Source organism: Onychomys torridus, chromosome 8 (genome assembly GCF_903995425.1).
Source record: "Onychomys torridus chromosome 8, mOncTor1.1, whole genome shotgun sequence".
NCBI classification, from domain to species: domain Eukaryota; kingdom Metazoa; phylum Chordata; class Mammalia; order Rodentia; family Cricetidae; genus Onychomys; species Onychomys torridus.
The window spans coordinates 107411733-107426293 of NC_050450.1; the positions used below are offsets into that span (position 1 = coordinate 107411733).

The 14561-nt window shown below is 55.1% G+C and overlaps 1 protein-coding gene across 1 annotated transcript; it reads right to left on the bottom strand.

Moving 5' to 3' along the window:
* Positions 1–551: 551 nt before the first annotated feature.
* Positions 552–9900, bottom strand: Nptx1 (neuronal pentraxin 1). The gene is made up of 5 exons (XM_036196345.1): positions 9118–9900; positions 8638–8845; positions 6560–6804; positions 5179–5358; positions 552–4497 (listed from the first exon to the last, which is right to left on the bottom strand). The coding sequence occupies exons 1-5, from the start codon at positions 9559–9561 to the stop codon at positions 4276–4278; spliced, it is 1299 nt and encodes a 432-aa protein (XP_036052238.1). The 5' UTR covers positions 9562–9900; the 3' UTR covers positions 552–4275.
* Between the last annotated feature and the right edge of the window lie 4661 nt (positions 9901–14561).

Genomic DNA, 14561 nt, shown 5'->3' on the forward strand with positions numbered 1-14561 from the left:
GGCTAGGGAGATGACTGGATGGGTAAAGTGCCTGCTGGCAAGCACAAGGACTTGAGTTCAGATCCCAGAACCCACAAAAAGCCAGGTGTAGTGGCTGGAACCCCAGGGCTGACAAGGGGGCAAAGGCAGGCAGATCCATGACTCTCAATGACCATCAGTCTAGCTGAATTGGTAGTCTCCAGCTTCAGTGGGAGAAGTTGTACAGGGGTGGGGGTGGGGTCTGGAGAAATGACTCAGGAGCTAAGAGCACTAACTGCTCTTGCAGAGGATCTGGCTTTAGCTCCCAGCATCCACATGGTGGCTCACAACTTACCTGTAACTCCAGTTCAGGGGATCTGATCCATTCTCCTAGCTTCTGCTAACACCAGGCACACACATACATACATAAATGCAGGCAAGACACCCATATGTAAAGTAAAAACAAATCTTAAGAAAGAAAAGGGTGGAGAGGAATTAAGGAAGACTCCAGTATGAACTCTGGCTTTTACATGTACACACATTTACACCGGTGTGTTCTTGCACGCAGACACACAGAGAGAGTCCAGTGAGTCCATAGTCTTTCTTCACTCTTTACTGTGTAAAAATAAACTCAACAATTCATGTCATCTCAGCAAGAAAATGGGGGAAAAAAGCAAGGGTACCAGTATAAATAGTGCACTTCCAGAATGGCTGATGGTGGTGTTTACCCCTTTGATACTCAAAAGGCTGCAGATCGTATGAAAAATGTACAGCTTTGGTTAGCAAATAATGAAAAAGTAAGATACATTGATTCATATTTTACAGTATGTACATTATAACAATATCAACTCTAGGGGGGGGTGCTTTCTTTTGGCAAATAAGACAAAATTGGGACTCTAAGTATTGGGCTTTTGTTTCTCCTCAATGACTTGTTCCCTTTTGAACAGATTGCACTAAGTCCACCGTGCACAGAAGCAATACAATTCCCATCGTTAGCTGAGTAAGTTTACACATTGTGTTTTAGATGAAATCATGACGAATTACTAAGGACGCAATGCCCTTGTGTTAGCCAGCATAACCCTCGTGTCTTCTATCAAGCTCAGAACTGGTATCCAAATCCCCATCCTGTCCCACATAACCAATCAGTTCCAAGACAAAGAACTCACCATCAAAGGCTTTTTTTTTTTTTTTAACCTCCTGGTCCCCAACACACCTACAAGACCTGGTGGCCCCTTATCGGAGCTCATTGGAGTGACTGTGAACCTCAGGCCAGCCTCTCCTTTCCCCTCACTGCCCACAAGACAACCCCTTGGTCTCAGGTCCCAGGGCTGGTGACAAAGTGATCTTTGCAGTCTTAGAAAATAAGTTGGGAATCTACAAAAGGAAAAGAAAGCATACAAAAATGTATCTCTTTCTGCCAAAATACACGCTTTCAGTCCTACATTTTGGTGGAGCCTGAAAGTATTTTTCAAGGGAGATATAGGTTGAGATAATTTATATGTTTGTCCTATTCTTTCATAAAAATACTCTTGTTTTGGTAATAAACTTTTTCTTCTTCAGTAAGAGAAATAATACTGTGTTATCAAAAGCAAGAAGGCTTACAATTCAAGTGGGCTCTCAGCCCCTAGGGCCTGGGAGCTCCGTGGCAGCTCTCCACCCTAATGCCCAGGGTGCTGTCGGACACCATCGCAGAAGCAGACACTGTCTCGACAGTGCATTTTACCTCTTATTTTATAAAATGGCTTACCTGAGAGAGGCATGTATTATTCAGTGCAAGAGGGGACATCAGTCAGATTACGGAGTCGATGGGAAGTATGTGGATTAGATCTGCGGCTGTGGTTAGCTTTCTCAGGGCCAGCAAAGTGCCAAGTGTGAGCACAGTGACGGAGGGGGGACTTGGCACAGACTCCAGTTAGGGGCAGGGCAAGAGCTAGATGTCAGCTTCTGTCCCTGGCACTATGAGTGCCGCAGGGGAGGAGATGAAGGGGCATAAGCATTGGGGTGTGCTCTGCCCTCTAAGCCAGGGCAGAGGATGGCTTGTGGTCCTGAACGGACGGCTCCCACCCCACCCGGCTGGGTGCAGGTGGTCTGGGGTCCGCATTGGCAGGGGCTGGGGCTGGTGGCAGGGGTTGGCAGGAGTGCACCGGGCACAGCCAGCTCTGGGCCTTGCCTGGTGTTGGCTCCCAGACCGCTAAAGTAAGGGTGGGGCTCTATCTGGTCTGGAAAGTTGATTCCGAGCTCACTCGAGCGCACTCTCTCTCTCTCTCTCTCTCTCTCTCTCCCAACCATGGGTACCATTCAGGCTTGTTCTCAACCTAGATGTTAGAGATGCTTCTTGCTATGTCTGGGGAGAAGGAAGGAAGAGGGACACTGACCTCTCTTGACCTCCCCAACACCCCTGGCTTGCTTACCCAGCCATTTTTCAGTAGCTACATGGGTGATCACAGAACACTGGGTGGCACTCAGCACACAACACAGAACCAGAGAAGTCCATGCAGGTAAGGGAACACGCATTGGACCAAGGGAGCGAGGAACACACCACCCTGAGGTACATGCAAACACAGAAGGACCCCACAGATCCAAGGATACGCAACCCAAAGGGCGCTGAGGAAGCACAACTATCTAAGAAAAAGCCACTGCTGGTCGACAAGTGGCACGCTGCCTGGTTGGCTTGCTCTGAGAGCAACGCACCCCAGAGCAGTGACGGGGGAACCGTGCAGACACCCACAACGACAGTGACACAGGGACACACACGGATGCACTAGGTTCAGACACAACACGGACCTGTGTGGAAGGAGACAGATGCCCCTGGAAGGAACAGCAGGTGCAAGCCCTGCTCCCGTTGAGGAAGCGTCTGCAGCTGCAGACGAGCCAGGCAGTGCGTAGGTTTCTAGAAAGACTTGCCAGCCTTTTGCTAGTCAGGCTACTGGAGACACAGTTCAGGTGTCACTGGGCATGTGCCCACAGAATGGGGAAACAAAGCAGGGGCCCACCCCACCTGGACACGGCCTCCTTAGCGTTCTCCATCGTTCGACAGACACATGTGCACACACACATTTTGTCCCTCTCCTCAGAAGGAGGTGCTCATGCTGCTTTCAATAAGGAACAGCCACAGGCTTGGTGTCACAGGCCAGTGGCAGGTTGGGGCTGCTGCAGGGCTTGTACCCCATGAGATGCAGGAGTGGATGGCAGGCCCCACCCTGGCCAGCAGGCTCCACATGAGAGGTTTCTCAGCCCCTGGCCCCTGAGAGGGGTCTGAGCTAGCTCACCTGGGCCTGGGTGTGCTGCGAGGGGAGTATGGCTGTGAAAAATGCCATGGGAAGGCATTCCCATGGACTGTGGGTCGAGTCTCAGTGCCCTCTGGAACTGAGATCAAGCACATGAGATCCCCACTTGAAGCCTCTGGTTTCTCCACCAGAGGGAGAAGGGGGTGCCAAGGCTGTCCTGGGACTCTGGTGGGGCACTCCCTTCTCAGAACCACTGGGCTGAAGTAGAACAGCTTTGGAGGCTGAAAGGGAATAACAGGTCCCAGTCTTGAGTGATAGGAAGAGGCAGAAAGGCCAAGGGTCAGGTGCAGTCCTGGGACAGAGCTGCTGAGTGGTCTACTCTACCCTCAGATGCAGACAACAGACAATCTGACTCGGGCAGGGGGAGGGAGATGATGGAATCTAGGTGGTGCCATCCCAGGACAGCCAGCCTCCGATTCTCAGAGAATCCACTTACTCCAAACAAAAATTCCTGTGGGAAGGTCCCCCAGCCATAACAAACTAGTCTAACTTCCATCGACAGAGAGCTCTGTCCCTCCCAACGAGGTCTGCAAATGAGGGTAAATACGTTCTGAGGAAAAGGCGCCAGCCCCAAGGCACACAGGCAGCTGACCCATCAGAAATGTACAAAAACCACAAAGAAAGGAGGGAACGAACTATCTCATCTTAAAAGAAAAGCCTCCCCTACACGCGTGTGTGTGTGTGCGTGCATGTGCATGCACACACACACACACACACACACACACACACACACACACACACACATTCTCTCGCCTAATCCTGCACTGTCAAAGCTGATGCTGCCTGCTTTAGCTAGGCATGCCCGGGAGATAGTAGGGCTCCTAGGGAGAAGTGGGGGTGTCCTTAGGGCCAAAGAAGAGCCGGGACTGCTTCATGTGCACAAGGAGGACAAACCAGGCTGTGTGCGTGTGCATGTGCAGGGGCCATGGCCTTGAGTCATTCCTGGGGGGGCGGGGGAGACGATGGGTCATCACCGCACAAGCAGGGTGGGCAGGCGTGGGGCTGGGGGCTCAGCCCTAGCCCGAAGCCTTCAGTTGATCTGGCGACAAGCCTCGAATGTCCACTTGGTGGCTCCACCAAAGATCTCGATCTGAGATTCTGCCCACGCGATGACATTGCCCGAGAGGGCCTTGCTGCTGCAGGTGGCCAGGTTGTACACCTCCCCTGGGGTCAGCTTGCGGTCCCAGATGTTGAAATGGGCCAGCTCACCCACAAATGCTTGGGTGGCGTCAAACCCTCCGCCTAGAGTGTCCTTTGAAGAAGAGTAGGGGATGGGAGAGAAGAGGGGGTTGGCTGGGTGATCCAGGGGCCTAGCTGAGCAGCCCATGTTAGGGATGAACCTGGGTATCCATGCCTCCCTCCCCATCAGGGTCTGCTCCCCTCACTCTATGCACTTAGTGCTATTTGCTGTCCTGCACCTGTCCCTCTCTGAGAGGAGCCTAGAAAAGGAGTTGGTGCCAGCGCACTCTGGATACAGATCACATCCCCTGCAGGTCTTGACATACCACTTTTCACACAGCCAGCCCCCTGGGCAATAATGAGTAGGGGACTCAGTGAAGGCCAGGGCAACCGAGGAAGACAGCAGTGTCTCAGACCCTCTCAAACACCCTATCTGCTGAAAGACATCCCAACAGGAATGGAAGACTTGACTTCCTGCCCCTTCATCTCCCTCCCAGGTGCCGGTGCCCAGTGGGAGATGAACCACTTCGCAGGAACTAAATTATTCATTGCTAAAAGTGGAACTGGGCTTCCATGCCAAAGAGAGGCTGCAGTTCCCAAGAGTGCTGAGACTTGGGCCCACTCCCATGGAGCCCACCTAGAGCAATTTTACCTCAACTGTGGTGTAACTTTGTAACTTGCTCCCTGAGCACACATTCATGCACACACACACACACCCTCTTTCCCATCCCTCACCCTCTGCCCAGGCAGGTACCTGTTCCTGGCCCAGCACCAGCACACCCTGTGGTTTGATGGGGTGATAGGGAGCCAGGTTCTCTCCATTGCCACCCTGGGTACCATCCTGATAGGCCTCCCAGACCCCATCCCGGGTGGTCCAGGTGACGCAGATGTGGTGCCACTTGCCATCATTGATTACGAAGGGCAGCTTGGCCACCTAGAAAGGAGGATGGTACACATTACAGACACCACAGCCCAGTGCTACCTAGAGCTGAGGATGCTCACAGTCCCTCCGCAGTACTCCTCACCCCACTTTACAATTCTTGTGGGGCTGTTACTGAACTCTCCCAGCATCAGCACCACCCTCTCAGATGTGCTTAGCATCTCCCAGCCCCACCCATGGATGGGCCTGGGATCCCACTGGAAACCAAGGACCTTTGCCAAGGAGTGCTTGAGACCCATCTGGACACACACCAACTCACCCCCTCCCTTAGCTAGTTCCAAAACAAGCCTCCCCTCTGGGTCTCTCATCCTTCTCAGCATTCCAATCCCAACAGTTAGGTCCTCTGGTCTACACTGCCTGCAATCAGCCGCTGCAGAGAACCAGAGTGAGGCTGCCCAACAGTTAGGTCCTCTGGTCTACACTGCCTGCAATCAGCCTCTGCAGAGAACCAGAGTGAGGCTGTGAGAATGGCTCAGACTGGTTTGAAGCAGAATTTCATACACCCATCCACCCTGGGCAGGGGGACAGTGCACAAGTCAGATCCCAAAAGGTCTAGGAAAGTGCAACGCACTCAAGGGTCTTTCGATGCTGTTCCTAGCCAGGTTTGAGCCATTCACTACAGGTGCTGGAGTAGAGAGGAGGGGCTGAAAGCTGACAGCTAATTCACCACTAAGCCGGAGGGGCAAGGTGGAGCTAAGCTTGCTACTGAGAAAACTGTCGTCTCCTGGTGGGAGGGGGCTGGCCTCTTCCTGAGAGCTGGGCCAAAGTGAGATGAAGGAACCTCTAGGACCAGTTCACCCTCTAGAGTATCTTCAGTCACCAAATATGGAAAACCTCAGCCAGTCAACCAGCCAGGGAGGAGGAGCCAAAGTGTCGGCAGGACAGACTAGAACATTCCCAGGACTGTCATCTACCATCCCTCCCCCTTCCCTCTCCTCCTCCAGCTAAGGCCTCTTTCTGGAATGTCCCAGCTCTCCTTGTTTTCCAGTGAGGGCAGGTGAAGATGTTCCTCCCCATTTCCGATCCGATTCAGTCTCTACCTCCCTCAGTCTTGCTGGGCAGACATTTTCTCAGAGTCACAGCCTTGATAAGCACCCCACACCCCAGGGTTCCAGAAGGCCTGCAGTCCCATAAGCTATGTGTGGGCACACAGCTCTGAGAACACCCCAGGGTCCTGTCAGGGTGGTGGCATTACCTTGTCATTAATGAGAATCTCCATGGGGTTGTTGCCCCACTCGATGAGGACCAGCTCGTTGGCCTGCCCAGGCACAGCGTAAGAGAAGGGTGTGCCCACTCCAGGCGCTGCACTGGATTTGAGCCACATGCACACGGTGAAGGCGTACATTTCCGGCAGGCTCTTTTTCACCTTGGCATACATGTAGTTGGTCCGCAGTGGGAATGTTAGCTGAAACTTGTCTCCGGGGCGATTGTCTTTCTGACCTAGAGGACAAGATGAGCGCTGCCATCTTGTACCTTGACCAAGTGCTTATGGTATGAGTCCTGTTTGGTCCCCATCAAATCCCGTGACGCAGAGAGGGAACAGGGCCAGCTGGCAAAAAGCTGACCCAAGGTCTCTGCACTCTGGGTCTGACCAGCTCTTGTTGCCACATGGTACCATCCCTTGGGAGACCCAGGCAGGGGAAGAGCACAGGACAGGCTGTGAAGCTGCCTCTGGGCTCAGAGTGGGCATGGAGAGAGAACCCGGCCCGCTTCAGTGCACACTGGCCAAACGACTGAGAAGGTGTGGCTGTAGGGGAAGAAGGAACCAGGCTAGCTCCCTTCTGAGCAGCCCCCATGGGGGCCGACCTGATTTAGATGGTGATGGTGTTTATAGAACCTCTTGAATGGACTGGGCCTTTCTCTCAGTCTCCACCAAAGACAACCATTCCCTACTGCCTGTCTCCTGCACTGAAGCCAGGACATGCTACAGCCAACTACTCGGTCCCCCTTTGCACAACTCCATGTATCTATCCTTCATGAGTGGCAGATCTCCACCAGCTCCCCTAGGGATGCTGCCTGGAGCCTACTGAGAGGCAGGACAGCAGGGGAAATCAGCTTCTTTGAACCAGAGCTCCCAAGATGAGGCTTTGAAGATGCCACATAGCCTCTGATGGGCTTCCTGGAAACTCAGGCTCCAGGCCCAGTCCCACTCCACCCCCCAACCAGTTTCTTGACTGCTAACCAGCATTCTCTAGGGATGTCTAACCCTCACCCCTACCTCTACACCTCCTGTGGCTGGCCCTGGGCCTGCTGTGACTGACTCCCAGGAAACAGGTCCTATTGAGCAGTGGATACTTACCCTTTTAGAGCCAAGGAATGTATCTGCCCAGCCAGTTCCCGGCTTTACCCCTGCCCCAGAGCCCAGGAAGAACCTGGTCCCCAAATTAAGAGTGACTTCTAGAAAGCAGCAGAGCAAGACAGAAACAGCATCCCCAAGCCAAGAGAGCTACTGGGCAGGGCTAGTCCTGACTGCAGACCCTCCCAATTCAGGCTGGTAGTTTGGGGGTGGGGCAGTACTGGCATCTCTCCGGAGTATTTTCCTTTCCTGAATCTCCCACCCCCCCCTTCTTAGATCCCTCCTTCTCTTGATGTTTTTTCAGTTACATAACACGCCTTAAGATGGCACTGTTTAAATCCAGCCGGCACATTTTGCAGTCCGGGCAGGGTCACGTGGCCCTGCTCTGAGCTAGGCTGCCCCCTCCTCCTTTTACAACCTTGTTTGATTTCTGTGACTCCAGGGAGCAACTAATCAGCACACCCAGGCAGGTGCTAGGGGCCAGCTGAGTTCATGGCCAGGGCAAATGCAGCGGCTTGAAAGATGAGCCACTGGGGAAAAAAAAATTGAAAGAGGGCTCAAGGTGGAGAGAGGGACCTGGACCAGGACACCAGGAGCACTGGGCAACTGGGAGCAAAGACACTCAATGGCCCAAGAAGGCTGGTGTCCAGCTCTTTGTTGGTGACAGATTCCAGCAGAAACAAGGCTTTCCAATTACTAAGTAAAGCTTGGGCCAAAAACATCTACTGTGCAAAGTTACTTAAGATTAAACAAATTAGACTTGAAAACAATACTGTGAGTGTCCTGACTGCACTGTGCAATCCCTTCTTAAGCTCAGCTGCTTCCCAGGGGAGGTATCTGGGCACTGGTCAGGAAGCTCTAACTGGGGAGGTGTTACAGAGTAGGTCTTGAACCAGAGGCCATGGCAGGAAGCGGGACCCTGGCAATGTCTCTAGAGGAAGCCTAGAGCATGCAGCATGTTCCCCTTGAGACCTTACCTTTCTCCAGCTCGCTGATCCGCTGATGCAGGGATGTCAAGGCGCTCTCGATCTTGACCCTCTCCTCTGTGTCGTTCTTGGGGCCCCCTTTGCCCTCCTCCAGAGTGTTCACCCGAGACAGCACCTGCCGCTCCAGGTCATCGATCTTACTCTGCAGCAGATCCTTGAGGCTGTTGGTCTGGCTGGAAGAATTGAGGCGGCTGTACTGCTGCGGGGGCACAAGGGCAGGGGAAAACCACACCGTTAGGCGTGCAGCCGGGACTGTGAGCGAATGCCCGCGGCGCGGTCCCCGGGGCGATTGCGGGGGTGGCAAGGCGGGGAGCTCCGGCGAGAGGCCGCCCTCGGCGCCCCGCAGGGTCCGAGAAGCGACAGTCCGGCATCAGTAAGGAAAAAGGGGGGGGGGGAGGACTGGGTCGGGATGGGGTGGGCGAGGGCAGAAGGGCGCACAACGCGTTGGGGGGAATCGCAGCTCACGCGGACCTCGAGGTTCTCCAGTCGGGTTTTGAGAGACTGCAAAGTTTGCCCGAGTTGGCTGAGTGTCTCCGCGGCCGGCGTCCGGGACAGGTCGCCCATCGTGTTCTTGCCCGAGCCAGGCTGCTTGCGGCCGCCGCCCGACCTGCCCTCGCCGGGACCTGCGTCCAGGGTGCTCTGGCTCTCGCAGCGGCCAAGCTTGGTGGTCAGCTCCCTGATGGTCTCCTTCTGGCTGAGGATGGTCTCCTTCTGCTGCAGCACGGTCTCGCGGAGCTGCAGCACATTGCTCCGAAGCTCCTCCGCGCCGCCGGTGGCTACGGACGCGGCACACATGTCGGCGTCCACCGGCACCGAAGTGCAGATGAAGCGGGTCGGCCCGAAATCCTGGGCCCGACTGCCCAGGAGGCAGAGGGCGAGCAGCGCACAGGTGCGCGCGGCGCGGCCGGCCAGCATGGCTGCGGACACCTGGATCACTGGGCCCGCTAGGCTCCGGTGGGGCTCGGGCTGGGACCGGGTTCGGGCTGGCTAGGGCAGTCGCTCCGCAGGCGGCCCGCGCTCTGGGCACCGCGCTTCTCAGCTACACGGTCTTCTCAGCCGCGCTCCTCGGCCCCCACTGCCGCCTGCGCTGCGGAGCCCGCGCCTTTTATGCAGCCGCGGGAGGGGCCTCGGCGCCGCCGACGTCAGCGGGGGAGGAATCCCGCTTTAATTGTGTGCGGACCGGCCCCGCGGCGCCGCGGGGGTCGTACGGGAGCGCGGCTGGAGCTACTTCGGCCCTCACGCTCTCGTCCCTCCCAGATCCACCGCCGCCCCCTCTCACCGCCTCCGCACTCCCGCCCCCGCCCGCCCGCGCCGCTTCCCCGAAGGCTCCCAGAACACAGGGCCAATGGGGACATCAGCCGTGGGCCTGGATTAGATGGTGGGGCACCTACGCGGTGCCCCTAATCTCCGACGGGCCTCGGAAGAGAAGAAAGGCCACTAGACAAGCTCAATTCGCTTGATCTCACTGAACGCTCGCGGGGTCCCGGCTCTGCACGCGCGCAGCGCTCTTCTCCCTAAATCGTCAACGTCGGTGTGCCCAGCATGCAGCTCGCCCGCTGAGGTCCATTAAAGGTGTAGCGAGGTGACTCTAGGTTCATAGGGGCTGAAAGCCAGGGAACACCCTGGGGCCGGGAACTCTCACGACCTGGTTCCCCGCCCTCATGCGGGTTGTGGACCTAACAATACCATTCCCTCCTCCCTAGAAGCAAGAACCCCCACTTTGTGCTCAAGGCTGGGGCCTTCTCGGATCTGCAGATCGAACCCTTCCTGCCATCAAAGCCAGCCTATTTCCGGGCAGGTGCCGCCCCAGAAGCTGGCTGGCCACCCGAAAGGGGCCCCAGACGGAGCTCCTTCCCTCAGTGTACAGACGCGCTCTGGGCGTGTCCGTGTGTCCCTTTGTATGTCTATGTATGTGTGTTGGGCTTACCGTTTCACACGATCCCTGCCTAGCCTATTCCTCACGCTCCTGGACTTCGGGGAAGGGGTCACAGAGGTGGGCAGCGACTTCTTCGCACCTCTGACCGTTTTCTTACAGACACCCCACCCAGTCACCCACACACCCACGCCTCTTTTTTTCTTTTTCTTTTTCTTTTTTTTTCCTCGATAGCGGCGCTGCTTGGCTGGAATTCCAGTCCAGGTTCCAATGCCTCTGAAGACTCTGGACAAGGGTCTGGACTGCAGCTTGCGCCCCACGTCGGAACCAGAATTGGGCCTGGGAACTCGCCCAAGCTCCAATTATGTAGAAAGGGAAACTAAGCAAGGAGAACCCAAATCAGGCTTTAAATGCCTGGAAGAGCCCCAGCTACAGGCTGGCCCTGTTGGCCCCGCAGACCCCCCCCCACACACACACATCAAGCGATCGGTTGCCCCACAGCCTTTTACAGGGAGCTGGGCCAGACTGGGTCCCGACCGTGAGTCCAGGATCCACAGGACAGGAGATTCCAGATGTGGGCAGTGGGCATCGTTGGTAGTGATGTAGAAGCCGGATTGACAAAAGCCACTATCCAAGTCTTCTCCGACGTCTCCTCCCAGCCCCAAGTCTCAGGGGCGCCCCAATACCTATGTTCCACATCTCGGCATTTAACCATCCGGAGACCAGGCTGCGAGCTGCGGTGGCCCCTGCACGCCCGACGCATCGCTAGACCTCCGCTTCCGGGCGCCAGAGGGACCCCGCGGCCCGCACGCGGCTGTCCTGGGCTCGGTGCAGGGAGAGAGTGCAGGTCTCCCGCTCCAGCGTATTTACTGCCTTGCACCCAGCACAGGAATCCGCAGCGGCTCGCGCCCGGGAGCCCCCTAAATCCTCCCTTGGGACCCAGGACTAGCCTCGTGTCTCTCACCACCGGACGTGCATCCGGAGCCGCACTGGCTGAGGCGGAACTCCGGAGGAATTACCTACTCCAGAGGCGCAGCGCTGCTTGGAGACATCAGCCCCCAGTTCCCAGTCTAAGGCGGAGGGACGAGGGGACCCCGCGTAGGCCTAGTGCTTCGGCCCCGGCGGCGCCTCCCCCAATTTGTCTAACGCGAAGCAGTCCCTGCCTGGTCCGGCCCTGCGGCGAGGCTATCCCCGTTCAGAGTGCGTGGGCGCGGGAGACTAGCCTGGTCCTTCCCCTGCAGGTGTGTAGAGGGAGCTGGAGTGCTTAGTTCGATTTTGTGGCCTCAAGGCCCAGGAGCAGACCGGGACTCCGGTTTTTACCATCCAGGAGACCTCGGCGGCTTGGTACTATCACACTTTCAAAGGGTTGGCGCATAACCTTTTGACAGAGGATGATGGGAGCGGGTGGCTCAGAGGGTAGAAAGGGCCCCCGGGCCTGTGGTCAGGGACGACAATACCTTTGGGATCTGTGGAGCCCAGAGCAGGGAAGACAGACAAGGAAGGGTACAGTCCTTTTGGCCACCATTGCGAAGTGCTCTGTCCACCTGGAGCCGCTATGCAGACCCCTATGGGCGCTGCCCAGCTCAGGTGGGCAACCACCCTGGAAGAGACTCTTCTTATCCTCTTTAAATCCTTTCCAGCCGTTCTCAGGATCCTGGGTAGAGAGCATCCACCATGGTCATTACAAAGTTGGCTCTGCCTCCCATTGTTCTGACTGTCTAGTGGCCCAGAGGCCTGGGGAAAGGAATGGAAGTCTGCCTTACCCAAAACCATCAGAGGGGGAACCCACGGAGCTGATGGGAAGGGGCTACACTGGCTTCGTACATAAAGACAGTTATTTTCTCTATGCCTGGCCTGGGTACCATATCCCAGAGCCTGGAGCTGAGGTGAGAAGAAATAGGATAAATACCACACCTGGGGCTGGGAAGCCCTGGGGCCTGGCACAGCGTTATACAGTGTTCCCACCATGCCCATGCAAAGCCCAGAGATAACTGCAGGAGAACAGATTGAGATGTATAAAATAATTAGGAAGTGCTGCATTTAGAATACTTAGTTTTCATTATAATTATTTAATTATAATTTTATATGATTTAAGCCTTAGTGATGGCTATGTTAACCATCTTGTAAACGTCCTGAAGATTGAACTGGCCTGGACTCAGCACACCAGCAAGGAGGGAGCAGCCACATGGTGTCGGCTGATGGGCAGGTAAACTTTGTTTGCAAGCTGATGGCTGGTGCTGGGTGGAAAAGGTGGATTACTCAGGAGGACTACAGAGGGAATCACACAATATTAGGAGGACATCCATGACCATCAGGCCTTTACCCAGATGAGAGTGGGAACTCCCAGGGGTGCACCCAAGCCCCACCCTGCAGCATGGCCAGATGAGCAGATCAGGCACTACCACTCCAATCAGGACAGAGCTTCCTAGAGGAGCACATGTGTGGATGCCAGGTGGATCCAGGACAGTGCCACACAAGGAGCACCAGCCTCCGCCAACCTCTGCCCCAGAGCCCTTCTAGCATGAAGGTCCACTTTGTGCTTTGGGAAGGCTATCCCAGCTGGAGAGAACCAGGGAAAGGTAGAGTGGGTGGAGAGAGGCCCATTCCCTGCTGTGGGATAATGCTTTTGTACTCTGGTTTAATAAAATGATGATTGGCCAGTAGCCAGGCAGGAAGTATAGGCAAGATAAGCAGACAAGGAGAATTCTGGGAAGAAAAAGGTTAAGTCAGGAGACACCAGCCCACCGTCCAGGGAGCAGCATGTAATGGCACACAGGTAAAGCCACAGAAAACGTGGCGACGTATAGATTAACAGAAATGGGCTGAGTTTAAGTGTAAGAGCTAGTCAGTAGTAAGCCTGAGCTAATGGCCGAGCAGTTTTAATTAATATAAGCCTCTACATGTTTACTTGGGTCTAAATGGCTGCAGACCAGCCTGGACATAGGAAAACTTCAGCTACAACTCCCCCCTTTCCAAGAAGAGAACCACTGAGTCTCACTGACCATTGGAACTCAGGGGAACTTGGCACAGAGCCATGTGCAAACCCCCCTGGGGGACATGCCATATCATCCATAGATGTGTTACATCCCATCTTGGGTGGGGAGTGCCTTGCCGAGGAGTAAGTGGCCATTTTTTTCCTTGCCCCCATTCCTGTGTGGTGTGGGGGCTGACTCTTCTTTTAGCACTCTGATGAGGCTGGCTGCGTTCTGTTCGTCCTCCTGAGTGCTGCAGGTGCCACTGACAATTTCTATGTGGCTGCATTCCCCACACAAGGTTGGGGGGACAGTATCCACAGACAGCAACCTGTCAGCTTCTTGCTACCACCAGGAGAGATTCCACAGGGACCAGCTCATCCCTGAGGACACCGCAAGGACATGTGAAACTCCTCCTTCCCCATAAAGCACCCTGGGGACTGAGGGGGTGGGGATAGGGTTGCTCTGACAGCAGCAAGCCTCACAGGCCTCTGAGTCACAACCTCAGCCCACCTGAGCCTCAGAGTCACTCTCCTGACAGGCCCTGCCCACCTCCTCCCTAGCTGTGCTGGGAATGGTCTCTGTCTGTCCTCTTCATGGACACCTCTGTGACCATCACCCTATCTTAGAAACAAGAAGTTGTACTTTTACTAGGTGATGGTGGCCCACGCCTTTAATCCCAGCACTGGGGAGGCAGAGGGAGGTGGATCTCTGTGAGTTCAAGGCCAGACTGGTCTACAGATCGAGTTCCAGGACAGCCAGGGCTACACAGAGAAACCTTATCTTGAAAAACCAAGAGAGAGAGGTGGGGGTGGGGGTGGGGGAAGAGGTTGGTTGTGTTTTAATTTAATTATTTAATTTAAAAAATATTGAAAAAAAAGAGAACAGAATATTTAATATTGGACTAGAGAGTTGGCCTAGCAGGTAAGAGCGTGTTTTTCTCTTCTAGAGGACTTGAGTTTGGTTCCCAGCACAGATGACAAGTGGCTCACAACTGTCTGCAACTCTAGTCCCAGAAGATCTACCAACTCCAACCGCCATGGGCACCTGCAGCCGTGTGTGTGTATATG